The 15,896-nt window shown below is 42.3% G+C and overlaps 1 protein-coding gene across 2 annotated transcripts in view; it reads right to left on the reverse strand.

The window, feature by feature from the left end:
• BTBD9 (BTB domain containing 9) overlaps positions 1 to 15,896 on the reverse strand; it is a 247,791-nt gene that overhangs the window by 17,539 nt on the left and 214,356 nt on the right. For both annotated transcript variants that reach the window (XM_053305173.1, XM_053305168.1), the window contains exon 10: positions 505 to 583. In XM_053305173.1, coding sequence (XP_053161148.1) covers positions 505 to 583 — 79 coding nt within the window. The remainder of the gene's footprint in view (positions 1 to 504; positions 584 to 15,896) is intronic.

The following is a 15,896-nucleotide window of genomic DNA, read 5'->3' on the forward strand; positions in this document are numbered from 1 at the left end:
GGGGGATTTATCTGGTGCAAACATGTCCTCAAACGTTCAGCAGTTATCAGTTTTCTCACCACGTGCAGGCTTGCACGTGGAATATTTTTGTACTTGTCCAAGAGCCAAATTAAAAGCTTTTTTTCTGGGTTATCCCACCCCAAGCCCAGAGTGTTTCTGTAGACAAAAGGGGTGGCGGCGGCAGCATTTTGAACCTACCGATAACACAGAATAGTTCTAAGAGAAGCCTAGCCAGGAAGCTCAGCAGGGATGATTCAGCATTTCTTTCCCTCACATGAGCGTGCTCTCAGACAAAGGCTTTAATCTGCTACAGATACATTTTTATATATGGGTAAGAAGGAACTTTTACAGATACTAATATATTTCCTAAATATGCAGTTAAAGAATGTGCTCTTGCCTTCTTTACTAGGTTATCACAACAAAAGAAAGCTACAAGTTAACCTTTGGCAACCTGGAATAAGAAAAATTGGGTCAAATATACAACGGACTTTCATCTCTTGTTACCTCATTAGCTGTGTTGTGAGTTCCAACAATTCTGATAAAAGATGCTGCTTGTCTGTCAAACGTTACTACCTGCCAAGATCTGCAGAAGAAATCAGAGGAACAAAGAATATTCAAACCAAGTTACACAGTTTTTAATTCAAAGCAATTTATACATTTTTCATTAGTTATATGTGCACATACTGATATGTTAGTGGATTATTAATGCAATTTTTAGCAACTTTTTACAGGTGTGCTCAAGGTGACACAACAGGAAAAAAGTAAAATGATTCAAAAAGTTAAAAAAACTTGAGGAAAGGTTCAATTTCCTAATGCACTGGTCTTCAACTGGTGGGCTAGAGGAGAGCTGGTCTTGTGGTAGCAAGCATGACTTGTCCCCTTAGCTAAGCAGGGTCTGCCCTGGTTGCATATGAATGGGAGACTTGATGTGTGAGCACTGTAAGATATTCCCCTTAGGGGACAGAGCCGCTCTGGGAAGAGTAGAAGGTTCTAAGTTCCCTCCCTGGCTTCTCCAAGATAGGGCTGAGAGAGATTCCTGCCTGCAACCTTGGAAAAGACGCTGCCAGTCTGTGTAGACAAACTAAGCTAGATAGACCAATGGTCTGACTCAGTATATGGCAGCTCCCTATGTTCCTACAAATGGGGAGGGGAGGGGAGGAGAGGAGAGGAGAATTACTGGGTGCAAAGCAGGACAGAGGCTCCCATACCTCTAATAACTGGACAGCACAAGTGATTTCAAGCTGAACCTGCTCAAACTCAAAATTCTGCAAAACTTTTAAAGACACAGAAGCTCTGCTCTCCTCTTCATCTGGAGATGAAGGAAATAATTTGAACAGAATCCTGTGTTACAAGTTAGGATTAAAAGCAGCTCCTGGGTCTAATAAGAAGGAAGCTACTGTTCCATGACAAGTTTAGGCAGTCAGTTTTTAAAGGGAAATTCTTACAAGGTGGTGATAAATCTTCCATAGTTACTTGGAAGATACACTTATATGTTAAAGCAGATATGCTTCCATAGGAAAGGCAATTTTCATTTACAATAGAAGAATTTCGTTCTGGTTTCAGGCCTGATTTTGGGAATGAAACTGAATTGGCTGGCCTGGCTGGTGGCCTTTGCTGGGAGAGAGACAGGAGGGGTGTGACTCCTGGACTTCTCAGTGGCTTTCAGTCATCACTGACCATAGCATCCATCTGGACCACCTTTCATTTTGTTCAGGAAAGTTTTTCTTTATAACTCATAAAAAGCTTAAGAATGTACCTTGAAACAAATGACAACCTTAACACGTGACAGTCAATCAATTAAAAGGGAGACTTTTAACACCCCATTTTATTAATATGCAGCAAGTTTGCATGAAGCCAAAAGGGCAACTCCTTGCAAGTTTCCTGAATTTGAAAAGGGAATGTTATGATTGTGCAAAAACTGTCACTTCAAGGGAAAATATTTGAACTGCTGTATCTCAGGCATGTCTTATGTGATCATTTTGAAATTTGGGAATTTTATTATCACAACTACAACATTACATATGTTTGGAATACATTTATTTTATAATTATTAGAGTGTTTATGCATCTGCTATAGCGATAGTATAAGACAACTCATAATTTCACAGTACTAGAAATGACTACTACTAATAATTAGAAAATCTATAAACAGATATAGTCAGAAACAGCTATTTTAAAAAAACCAAACAAAAAACCTAGTATTGTTTAGACCTTTCATTAAACTGTGAATATCTGTGCTTTGTCAACTGTAATATTCATAACTAATCAGGAAAGAAACAAATATTTACACCAGTCTTTATCAGGCAACCATGAAGATAGGCATTTTCAGTAGGTGCTTGCTGCTGAGTAAGTGAGGGTGAGGAACTGTTAGGAGCATATATCTGCTCCAAAAACTTTCTTAGACCTGTGCCATCCATGATGTAACCAATTCACCACCACCCACCCTATATTCACCATGGTATGTAATCCTTCAAGTCTCAATACAATTCCTGAAAAGTCATTTTCAAGGGGAACTTGAGGGCATTTTTGTTGTTGTTTCTGGGTCTGCATTCTCTGCTCATTTCAGAAGTCTGCCATGTGATGATTTAGAAACAAGTGAGGGCCACTAAAATATAAATTAACTGAAACATGTTTTCAATAAGGTGACACCAAAGGCAGCAACTGTTGACCTGGATGTCACTGAACATATCCAATATTAATGAAATTGCAAAGCATTTTTCATGACAGACAAGAAAAGCTAGTGAAACTTAGAAACAGCTGGACTCTGGCTGTAATGATCTGGCAGTCATCTAATACATTTCCATAAAGGCTGAAAGAATGGGTACAGGAAGAGATGTAGAAAAAGCCAACTAAGACGATCAAGAGACTGAAGCACCTTCCCTATGAGGGAACATTAAAGCATTTAAGGGGTTTTAGGTTTAGGCAAAACATGATGTAAGGGGTGGACCATAACAGAGGTTTATAAAATGTGGAGGAGAGCAGAGTCAGGAGGAATTGCTTGATATCACTGACAGCACCTGGTATTCCAAAGATAGCTAGCTTAAAGATGATCCTTGTTTCTCTCACTTCAGGGATTCTCTTACTGTAGATCAGCACAACTAAATTCCAAAAGCATTTTCTCAGAGGCCTGGATACACTTTGTGGAATGTGTAAGTACCCGGTAACAACACCCTAAATCTAATTTTATTATTTACTGCTAACTGCTTTAAGGACTGTTATGGCTGAAAAGTGATGTTCTCACAAAGGATAGTGCTATTAATGGCTATTGAACTTTAAAGCTAAATGAAATGTCCATGTTCAGAGACTATGTGCATCTGGGTACCAGGTACCAGAAATAAAAATAGGGGTGGCCTTCACCTCTATACCCTGCTTGGCTACTGGGAAGTATTCTGCTAGACAAGATGCCTCTTGATCTGACCGTGTAAAAGGCAATGCTTACATCCTTTTTGTACACTGTTTAAACAATTGAACATCTTATTTGCAAACAGGCTAAATATTATACATTCAATGAGTTCATGGCATTTCTTACATTATAAAAAGGATATGAGAACTCGCTGGATGACTGATTTGTAAGCAATGCAATAGACCACCCCTCTATTTTTACCACATAGGATAAAGCAATAATGCCTGAATGTGTCTGTATAATAGCAGTCCTTCACTACACTGGATTAATGCTTAATCAGATTAGTATTCTCCCTCACTTAATTCAACTTGAATGCCAGATTTAAAATAATAATTATAATCTATCAGATGAGATGCAAATATGAACAAAGAAATGACAAGAAACAGCTGATGCAATTCAATGAACTTCTAAAAGAGAGGTTAGAAAGTCGGATAATCTCATGAAAGCATTCAGAATAACTTTATATACTAGTCATAAGCAAAACAAGAAAGCATCAGAAACAAGGGCAATTACAGCAGTAATCTGTTACAATTGCTTTTCTGTTCACAAGGCTGTATGATTTCAGTTGGTAGATTTTTATCATAGTGCTCTAAGAACATGTTGAAACAGATCCAGGTGAACCTGTTCTATTGCTACAGCATCATTCTTTATCCACTTAAATGAATTCTATTGCAGTTTGCCTTATTCTAATGTCATGTACACGAGCTTAACAGAGCTCATTTACATGAGCTTAACTCAAAAAACCGATAGTCTTACTGCTTTATTTAGGGAAGACTTGAGCAGGCTTGAGCCACCGATTGATTGATTGATTGATTGATTTGATTTGTATACCGCCCTTCCAAAATGGCTCAGGGCGGTTTACAATTAAAACAACCATTAAAACACTAAAGAGCTAAAACAAATTAACAATTTAAAAACATTTTAAAACAACAATTAAACAATTACAGTGATTAAAAACCCCAAAATCAGGTTAAAATATTAAAACCGATTAAAAAAACCCTGGAAAGCCAGGCCAAACAAATATGTTTTAAGGGCTCTCCTGAAGGCTAATAGAGAATTCAAATTGCGGATTTCCACAGGGAGAACATTCCACAGCTCTGGAGCAGCTATAGAAAAGGCCCACCTCTGAGTCGTCACCAGACGAGCTGGTGGTAACTGGAGATGAACCTCCTCAGATGACTTTAATGTGCGGTGGAGATCACGCAGAAGGCGGCGTTGTCTGAGGTAACTCGGGCCTAAGCTGTTCAGGGCTTTAAAGGTAATAACCAGCACTTTGTATTTCGCCCGGAAACATATCGGCAGCCAGTGCAATTGTTTCAAAATAGGCGTAATATGGTCTCTCTGGGTTCCCCCAGAGACCAATCTGGCTGCCACATTCTGAACTAATTGAAGTTTCCGAACTACGTACAAAGGCAGCCCCACATAGAACGCATTGCAATAGTCAAGCTGGGAGATTACCAGCTGGTGCACCACTGCTTTGAGCTCATCCTCTTCAAGGAATGGGCACAGCTGTTGAATCAGCCGAAGCTGACAGAAAGCACTCCTGGCCATGGCCTCCACCTGAGAAACCAGGGTGAGGCCTAGGTCCAGGAGTACTCCCAAGCTGCGCACCTGCTCCTTCTGGGGGAGTGTAACCCCATCCAGCACAGGAAGATCTAACTCACCCCTCAGATTCTGAGCCCCCACAATGAGCACCTCCGTCTTGCTTGGATTCAGCTTCAATTTGTTATCCCTCATCCAGCCCATTACTGCTTGTAGGCAGGCATTTAGAGAATGAGTGCCATATCCTGAAGAAGGAAGGGAGAAGTAGATTTGGGTGTCATCAGCATACTGATAACACCCAGTACCAAATCTCCTGATGACCTCACCCAGCGGTTTCATGTAGATATTGAAAAGCACTGGAGACAGAATGGAGCCCTGAGGGACTCCATATAACAGCTCCTGCTTTGAGGAGCGACTGTCACCATCTGGGACAGTCACTCCACCATCTGGGATCTACCCGAGTGATAGGAATGGAACCATTGCAGAGCAGTGCCCCCTATTCCCAACTCCCCCAGGCAATCTAGAAGGATACCATGGTTGATGGTATCGAATGCCGCCGAGAGATCCAAGAGGACCAACAGAGTCACACTCCCTCTGTTGATTCCCTGGTAAAGGTCATCCATCAGGCCGGCCAAGCCTGTCTCAACCCCATTGCCCGTTCTAAAGCCAGTTTGAAATGGGTCTAGATAATCAGTTTCCTCCAAAACCACCTGGAGCTGGTTAGCCACCACCATCTCGATTACCTTGCCCAGCCAGGGAAGATTGGCCTATAACTATCCATCGCTGAGGGATCCAGGGAAGGCTTCTTAAGAAGAGGTCTAACTATTGCCTCCTTCAAACAGGGAGGCACCCTACACTCCCTCAGCGATGCATTTATGATATTAACTCGGCCATCTCCAACAATCTCTCCACTAGATCGAAGCAGCCAGGTTTGGCAAGGATCCAGAGAACAAGTGGTAGGCTGTACCGCTCCAAGCAGCTTGTCCACGTCATCAGGAGTCACAGATTGAAACTGATCCAACCTAACACTGCAAGAGAGATCGCTGGATACCTTCCTCACAGACCCTGCAGAAATAGTGGAGTCCAAGTCGGCCTGAATACAGGAGATTTTATCTGCAAAGAACCCACTAAATGCATCACAGCAGAGTATCTCCGGGAACTAATGGCGCAGCAGGGAAGTAATTTGCCTAGGGAGCAAGAGGTTGCCAGTTTGAATCTCTGCTGGTATGTTTCCCAGACTATGGAAAACACCTATATCGGGCAGCAGCAATATAGGAAGATTCTGAAAGGCATCATCTCATACTGCATGGGAGAAGGCAACAGTAAACCCCTCCTGTATTCTTCCAAAGACAACCACATGGCCAACACCGACTCGACGGCACAACTTTAATTTTGAGCAGACTCTCTGTCTGGACAAAAGAAAAAATAAAGGGGGGGGAGCCATAAACATACCGGGATTGCCCCTAAATCACATCAGCACTCTCTTCCCCTGCTTGGGCAAGAATATGTAGGATTTCCTATTATATAGCAACATATGAGACCAAAATAACTTCAAAACACAAACAAAAAACAAGTATGCCCTTACTTCTCAGTCAAAGCAATTAACATGTTTTTACTGATTACTTATTAAAGTTTGCAAAAGTTTAAAATAAACTTTTAAAATGGAATGGAAAGAATACAGTTTTCTATTGCAAAAGTCATCTATAGAATAATTCAGCCTTTACTAGATCAGATTTTGTTATATCCAAACTGCTAACAAAAGTTAATTTGAGAGATTACTACCTTCTAGTATTACGCATTAGATAACTCACATTTTGGGGACTGGGGAAAAATCTTAGTTTAGGAGATGTAAATCAAAATGCCAGTGATTCTGAACACAGAGCAAGTGATAATTCCAGCTTTCATCACAGATTCTCCCAAAGAAGTGAATAAGTCATAAAAACTGTCATCTGTCAGATTAAGTGAAAACTTGAATGGGATGCTTGAATGGGTAAGATTCATCAGTAGAAGCATAGAACTGATGTTAAGATGCCTTGATCAAGTGGAGTAACTGAATGAACATCCTTCTGACAACCCTTTTGGAGCTTTGCCTTCTGTAGTTGACTTTACAGCTCCCTTCACCACCTGAAGCTCTCTAAGCCTATAGGAGCTGGCACATTTCCATACAAGCAGTATGCAATCTTTTGTTTAACCCTATATTACCAATGCACATAATTGTTTAACCATATGTTACCAATGCACATGGCGAGACTTATATTCTTTGCAATTTTGGGAACAAAGAGGCAATTTTAATCATGAGTTTCTTTATATTTTAAAAATATTGACACGATACTTGATGAAAATATCTATTTGTAATAAAGCACAGACATTTGAAATAGCTTCATGTTACTTTTAGCCATTTGTAATTTCTAACTGAAAGACTGGAAGATTAAAGTACATATGACTGACAACAAGGTTTACTTTCAGATGAGTCTTCAACATGGGATGAGATATGTGGGTTGTCTGGAAATTTTTGAATGGGAAATTTTTCAAGAAAAATTCCCATCACATTTTTTCTCATTTGCATAAAGGTTTTCCTCAGAAAATTTTAATATGCAAATTTTCCTGGCACCCTGAATATATTGTGATCCAGTTTGGCATGCTAGTTTACCCACAGATTTAGTTTTAAAAACCCACCATACTACCCTCTTATTTATAAATCAAAACTTATATGTACTCTCCGACATATTTCCTAGGTATAATAATTACAACACTGAAATGGCCAAGTTTTGCCTCATATTACATTGGCATCCATTTATTGTCTGACATCCAGAACAGCCTTCTATAAGCAGAAAAGGAAGATGCACCAGTGTGAGTGAGAGCTTCCCCATGTTAATGAAACTGAGTGCACTCCTGACTAACTATAGAGCTTGTGTGGGGAATCAGCAAATCTAGAGTAAACAGTTCATTACAGAAAAAAAATGTGCAAAGGTTCAGTCTTGGAAATTACTGACAGAGTGTTGAAAAATATAATCAGGCTTATTTAGGTTTTTGGGGGTACAGAAAGGAAATCTTGATTAATAAGCAACACAATGTTAACTAATGAAACTAATAAGACTAATAAAACCAATGATACTAAATTGAAGCTCACAAAGAGACGTTTTAGCTTGAGGTCCAAATTACAATCAATTCAAGGCTGACCAGAGAAACAGACTCAGAGAACAGCTTTAGACTTTTGAGAGAATAAGGAGGGAGTAGAAGAGTTTGGAGCAGAAGTTTGTTAGTATACCTGGATCCTCTCTGATGGTGTGTCAGACACTTGTTGCTCAGCCAGTGGTGAGGGACCTCTCTTTGCAGGAACAAGCAGGAAAATGGATGCAAAAGTGGGGACCTGCATGCCACTCACACGTCAGGAAGCCAGGAAGAGTCTAAAGGTGGTCTGATCCCAGGAGATCAGTTCCCTGATGCAGCCAAGCATGCTGCACAGACTGAGCCTGGAGACAAGGCCAACCTGGAGTTGGAAAGCATGATGGGCACGAGGGCCAAAGCATAGCCAGATGTTAAGCTGGTGACCAGATGCACGTACACGCAGCGGGTGAATCCAGAGAAGAGACATTGCTTGGTGGTCTCTGTGACAGGAATAGGCAGAAGCCTGCCTTGGAGCCAAATGCTGACCACACCTGTCTGCTGGAAAGGGTGACATCTGTGATGGACAAAAGAATACATTTTGTCCCGTTCAATTCTAGGTGGGTGTGCTCTAGAACACAATGAAGAACGGCAGTGGGGAAACTCTCCTTTGCACAGTGCATCTTCCTTTCCCACTATGCAATACTCAATTTCTAAAAAGAGATGAGATGTCTGGAAATAGGATTTGTCTGGAAACCCTGCCCCAACCCCAGATTTATGAGGCTGGATGCAGTGACTCAGAAAATCAGCAAGAAGTGGGAGGGGATAATCAGTTCTTCCTGCACCCATCAATTCTCCCCTGCAAGTGTGCCAGTCAAGTCAATTTCAACTCCTGGAGCCCACAGAGCCCTGTGGTTTTATTTTGGTAGAATACAGGAGGGATTTACCAATGCCTCCTCCCAAGCAGTATGAGAAGATGCCTTTCAGCATCTTCCTATATTGCTGCTGCCCCATACAGTACCAGCAGGGATTCGAACTGGCAACCTTCTGCTTGTTAGTCAAGCATTTCCTCACTGCGCCAATAGGGAGGCTAAAAATGATGGGGGGGGCGCATTTGCTGAAGAAAATCACTAGACAAGAAAAGGGTTAAGAAGCACCCTTCTTTCATGAGAATTTTATTTATTTATTTGAAATATTTATATCCTGCTCCTCCAGTACACCTCTAGTACACTACTGCTCGGGGCAGCTCACAACAATAAAATAGATACAGTGTCAAATAAAACTAATAAAATTAACCAAATTAAGTAAAGAAGTTAAAAGTGCATGCTAAAACCACAATCAGAATTAAGTTCCAAATTAAAAGTTACTAAAACAGCTAAAAATTGAGAATTATAAAAATTAAAAACTAAAGAACCTACCAGATATAGACAAAGATGGAACATTAAAAAGCTTCTTTAAAAATGTTTTAGTTGTTTTTTAAAAAAAAAACAATGAGAGAGGGAGCATGGCGAAGCTCTTCAGGGAGGGCGTTCCAAAGCTGAGGGGCCACAACCAAAAAGGCCCTGTCTCTAGTCCCTGCCAACCGTATTTTTTATTTATTTATTTATTTATTTATTTTTGCATTTATATACCGCCTTTCGTTAAAAAATAACCCCAAGGCGGTTTACAAAAGTTAAAAACATACAATAAAAAGACAATAAAAACATCATGTTAAAAATATAAAAACAGGCATTAAAAACAACACAACAAATACAACAAATAAATTAATAAAATAAATTAATAAAATATTAATAAAATAAATTAATAAAATAAATTAATAAAATAAAATTAATAAAATAAATTAATAAAATAAATTAATAAAATAAATACAACAAATAAATTAATAAAATAAATAAAGTATTTCTGCTAGAGGCGGCGCCATGAACAGGGCCTGAGATGATGAGCATGGTGCCCTGGCCGGTTCATATGGGCAAATGCAGTCTGACAGGTACCCTGTCTCCAGGCTGTATAGAGCTTTAAAAGTCAAGACAGCACCTTGAATCTCACCTGGAAGTGGACTGGCAACCAATGAAGCTGTCACAGGATGGGTGTGACACTCATGAAATGACCTGCATCCATGAGCATCTTTGCAGAAGTATTCTGGACCAGCTGAAGCTTCCGAACAATCTTCAAGGGCAGCGCCACATAAAGCGTATTGCAGCAGTCCAATCTGGATGTTGCCAAAGTATGAGTGACTGAGCTCAGGTCTGACTTCTCCAAGGAGGGTCACAGCTGGCGTACCAGTCATAGTTGGTAAATGACACTTTTGCATAGCACCGCCACCTGTGCTTCCAAGGACAGCATCAAGTCCAGAAGTACCCCCAAGCTGCGGACTTTGTCTTTCAGAGAGAGTGTGACCCCATCCAAGACCAGGTTTACCTTATTACTCGGATGATCAGTTCTACCAACCTAGAGCGTTTCTGTCTTATCTGGATTATGTTTCAGCTTGCTTGCTGCGATCCAGTCCAGAGCAGCCTCCAAGCCCTGGTTCAGAGCAGCCACTGCCTCCCTGGTGTCTGCTGACTTAAAAGATAGGTGGAGCTGGGTATCATCAGCATACTGATGGCACCACAACCCACACCTACGGATGAGCTCTCCCAAAGGTTTCATGTAGATGTTAAACAGCTTGGGGGGTCAGAATAGATCCCTGTGGCACCCCATAGGCCAAAGGCCAATGAGTGGAACAGGCATCCCCCAGCACCACCTTCTGCATACAACCCTCCATGTAGGAGCAGAGCCACTGTATAACTGTGCCAACCTGGAGAGACATCCCAGAAGGATATCGTGGTTGATAGTATCGAAAGCAGCTGAGAGGTCCAGGAGAATCAACAGAGTCACACTCCCTCTCTCTATCTACCGGTGTAGGTCATCCACCAGGGTGACCAAGGCAGTTTCAATCAAATATCCAGGTTGGAAACCAGACTGGAAAGGATCTCAGTAATAAGATTCATCCAGAGCTGCCTATAGCTGAAACGCTACAATGCTACAACACTGTCCAACACCTTGCCCAAGAAGGGGAGGTTTGAAACTGGTCAAAAGTTATTTAAGTAATCTGTGTCCAATGAGGGCTTTTTAGTAGGGGCCTAATTACTGCCTCCTTCAGATGAGGGGCACCCCCCTTGCTTTAGAGAGACATTCACCACCCCTGAAACCCATGGACCCAGCCCCTCTCTAGAAGCATTCACCAACCATGAAGGGCAAGGGTTGAGGACGCATGTAGGAGCCCTCAGCCTTCCAAGCAGCCTGTCCAACTTCTCAGGCAACCAGTCTGAAAACCAATATAACAAGACCAGATGGTGCATTGGCAACATCCAGTTCTGGTGCTGCGAAAATCTTAGCAAAGTTGGAACCGATTCAAGTGATTTTATCTGCAAAATGTAACGCAAATTAGTCACAGTGGGCTGCTGAAGGTTCTGTTTGGGGTTCTCACCTAGGAGGCCCTGAACCACTTGAAAAAAAAAGCTCTGCTGAATGACACTGAGGAGATACCAATGGTGGCGGAAAAGTAGGATTTCTTCACCACCATAGAGTAGGCCCTCATATGGGTTCTAGCCTGTGTTCGGTCACATTCATTCTTTTCCACTAACGATGCTCAAGCCGGCCACCAGCCTGCTTCATTGTCTGCAACTCACCTGTATACCAGAGAGCTTGAACTTGGCAGGTCGGGAGAGGACACCTAGGCACGGCCATGTCAATCATCTGACTCATCTCCTCATAAAAGAGGGAGACTAGCGCATCAACAGGATCACCCACTCTCTCAGCAAGAAACTCCCCCTGAACTGTCAGGAATCCATTAGGATCCATAAGCCTCTGAGGGTGGGCCATCCTAACTGGTCCCCACTCCTGCAGAGGTGTATTGGGTCCACCTTCAGTCCAATCTTCACCAGACAGTGATCCACCCATGATAACGGTATTAAGGCCTCCTGGACTATCCATGGTGCGATCCCATCACTGCATGTAGGCACTCAAACTGGTCAGAATGGCCGACAGTGCATATGGTGAGGGCAGGGCTGGATTAAGGGCAACTGATGCCCTAAGCACAGCCCAACAATGGTGCCCCCCTTTGGCCCCCTCCTTTGCTTAACTGACAAGACATTAAGACTCAAGCAAATTATTCATTTATACCTTAATATTTATTTAAATTTTAAAAAGTTTTCTTCTAGATTTTTTAAGGTAAAACAAAACAGTTCCACTGCCTATAATCTCTTATAAACAGCCGCAACCGAAGGAATGATTGAGAAAAATATTTCATCTTCAAGGTCAGACATCATAACATACGACCATCTTTTACGTGAAGTTTTATCAATATTTTGTACTGCTCTTTACAGTAATCTTTCACAAATCAATGACTTTTTACTTCAGATACATAGCTTAGTAGTTTTTCGAAACTTTAGTCGCTTACCGAGCCAAAGAAAACATTTTTTTAACAATGCAGAATAAAGTCGAACCCAGCAGATAGAAACAATTACAAAAAATAGACTACAGTCGAGTGTGGCAGTGAAATGCAAGTGGCAAAAAAAAGCAAAAAAAAAGCAAGATGACAAGAAGGGAGGCGAAAAGAGAGTTTGAGGAACATTTAGCTAAAAGTATCAAGGGGAATAACAAAAACTTCTTTAAATACATCAGAAGCAGGAAACTTGCCAGGGACCATTAGACAATGAGGGAGTGAAAAGGATTATTAAGGAGGATATGGAGGTTGTAGAGAAGCTCACTGAGTTCTTTGTGTCCATCTTCATGGCAGAGGATACAGAACATATACCTGTTCCTGAATCAGACTTTTCAGGGGTGGAGGCTAAAGAACCGAGTCAGATAGAAGTGACAAGAGATGTCACTAAACTGTCTGGAAAAACTGAAAACTAACAAATTGCCAGGGCCAGATGGCATCCGTCCAATAGTCCTCAAATAACTCAAATGTGAAATTGCTGACCTCCTTGCTAAAATATATAAATTGTTGCTGCAATCAGGCTCTGTACCAGAGGACTGGAAGGTAGCAAATGTAACACTGATTTTCAAAAAAGGGATCTAGGGGAGATCCAGCAAATTACAGGCCAGTTAGCTTAACATCCGTTCCAGGCAAATTGATGGAAAGCATCCTCAAGGAAAAAATGGTAAAGCATTTATTTATTTATTTATTTGATTTGTATACCACCCTTCCAAAATGGCTCAGGGCAGTTAGAACAGGCCCGGCTTCTGCAAAGGTAAATCTTGCCTCACAAACTTTTTGGAGTTCTTTGAGAGTGTCAACAAGTGTGCGGATCAAGGTGATCCAGTTGACACAGTATACCTGGATTTCCAAAAAGCTTTTGACAAAGTTCCTTATCAAAGTCTCCTGAGGTAATTTAGCAGTCATGGGATAAGAAGACAAGTACATGTGTGGATTGCAAACTGGTTGAAAGACAGGAAACAGAGGGTAGGTATAAATGGAGAGTTTTCACAATGGAGGGAATTAAGAAGTGGGGTCCCGCAGGGATCTGTACTGGGACCAGAGCTTATTAATTTATTCCTAAATGTTCTAGAAGTAGGGGTAAGCAGCGAGGTGGCCAAATTTGCAGATGATACCAAACTCTTTCGGGTAGTGAAATCCAAAACGGATCGTGAGGAGCTCCAAAAGGATTTCTCTGAACTGGGTGGGTGGGCGACAAAATGGCAAATGAAGTTCAATGTTGGCAAGTGTAAAGTGATGCACATTGGGACAAAAAAACCCCCAACTTCAAGTATACGCTGATGGGATCTGAGCTGTCAGTGACTGACCAAGAGAGGGATCTTGGGGTCGTGGTGGACAGCTCATTGAAAGTGTCAACTCAATGTGCGGGTGCTGTGAAAAAGGCCAATTCCATGCTAGGAATCATTAGGAAGGGGATTGAAAATAAAACTGCTAATATTATAATGCCCTTATACAAAACGATGGTGCAGCCACACCTGGAGTACTGTGTACAATTGTCGTCACCACATCTAAAAAAGGACATTGTAGAACTGGAAAAGGTGCAAAGGAGGGCAACCAAGATGATCAGGGGCCTAGCTAGAGCACCTTTATGAGGCAAGGCTACAGCACCTGGGGCTGTTTAGTTTAGAAAAAAGATGACTGCGGGGAGATATGATAGAGAGAAATTCTTCTCCCTCTCACATAACACTAGAACCAGGGGTCATCCCATGAAATTCATTGCCAGGAAATCTAGGACCAACAAACGGAAGTACTTTTTCACACAATGCATAATCAACTTGTGGAATTCTCTGCCACAAGATGTGGTGACAGCCAACAACCTGGATGGCTTTAAGAGGAGATTGGATAACTTCATGGAGGAGAGGTCTACCTTCAGCTACTAGTTGGAGGGCTGTAGGCCATCTCCAGCCTCAAAAGCATGATGTCTCTGAGTACCAGTTGCAGGGGAGTAACAGCAGGAGGGAGGGCATGCCCTCAACTCCTACCTGTGGCTCCCAGCCGCATCTGGTGGGCCACTGTGTGAAATAGGATGCTGGACTAGATGGGCCTTGGGCCTGATCCAGAAGGGCTGTGCTTATGTTCAGTGAAAGAGTTAAGGGCATGATAGTTAGGGGGGAAACTCTGTGGTGTCCCCCTTCCCTTGGTGCCCTAAGCACGTACATGTTTTGCCTTATGGTTAATCCAGGGCTGGGTGAGGGGGATTGTTTCCAAATGAACCAGGGCAACCCCACCCCCCTACCCACCACACCCTGGCTGATGCTGCACTCGGAAAACTGGTTGGCACAAGTGGGAGAGATTTACATCTCCCTCCTCATCCAATCAGGTCTCCATAATGCACGCCAGGCTCGTGTGCTCATTCAGGATAACGTACTGGATGGTTGTGGTCTTTGCATTTATGGACCTGGCATTTAATAGCACCAGCTTCAGGCAAGGTGGGCTGCTGGGAGAGTTACTGGGGTCTCTTTGGATGGGATAAGTATTGGAGAGTGTGATGGCTTTGATATAGCCAACACGCCTTCCCCTCACCTGGCATGTCCTCCTCCCACTGCCATATCACCCTCTGCCAAGGACCACTTCAATTGGAAGGGCCTCCTCGAAGGCAACGCCCCCCTGACACATACTGAGAAGAGTCACACCTTAGTAATGACAAGAAATAAAAACTCCCTCCTATTAAAACCGAGGCAATACTCTAGCTACTTTGGTAGGTTCTATGCAGCTGCTAAAACTCCAGGCAGGCATGGCGAGGGCTGTTGCCATCTATGCCCTTGGCTCTACAACCCACCAAGCTTGATGTGCCTCTTCATCCCTCTGGCTGCTGCAGCCCACTAGCTGATCCCCACTTGACTGAGAGCCACAAGGACAAGAGCCCTTGTGCTCTCCCCCTTTGGCTCTCTTCCCTTCTCTCAGGCAATGGCCCAGCTTGTTCTTAAATAGAAGGAGCAATCACCTGGGAAGGGTGGAGCAGAAGCAAACAATCAGGCCCCTGTCCAACAGAGCTCTCTTCTCTTCTGTAAATGCCCCTCCCCAAGATAACAAGGCAAAGACAGGACTCAAAACCCTCCGTGTGTCTTACATGTAGTTCTGCTTCCAGTGATTAGTAGAGGGCAACCTGAATAAGCTCATAGTTTCCTCTCTTCTCTAAACTGATGGCAGATATCCATGCATATACATTAATTCCCCCTTCACATATATTAGGCCCTCTCTAAAAACAGGACCCAAATCTTAACAATATTTGGATAGAGATTCAACAGGAAATACTAGAAGGAGGAAATGACTGATATGAAAAACAGGTCCAGAAAAAACACACTGTAAGAGATGGAGGGTTATCTGCACAGAAGGCAGAGAAACCAAACACATCATTTACCCA

The sequence above is a fragment of the Hemicordylus capensis genome, chromosome 1 (genome assembly GCF_027244095.1).
Source record: "Hemicordylus capensis ecotype Gifberg chromosome 1, rHemCap1.1.pri, whole genome shotgun sequence".
Taxonomy (NCBI): Eukaryota; Metazoa; Chordata; class Lepidosauria; order Squamata; family Cordylidae; genus Hemicordylus; species Hemicordylus capensis.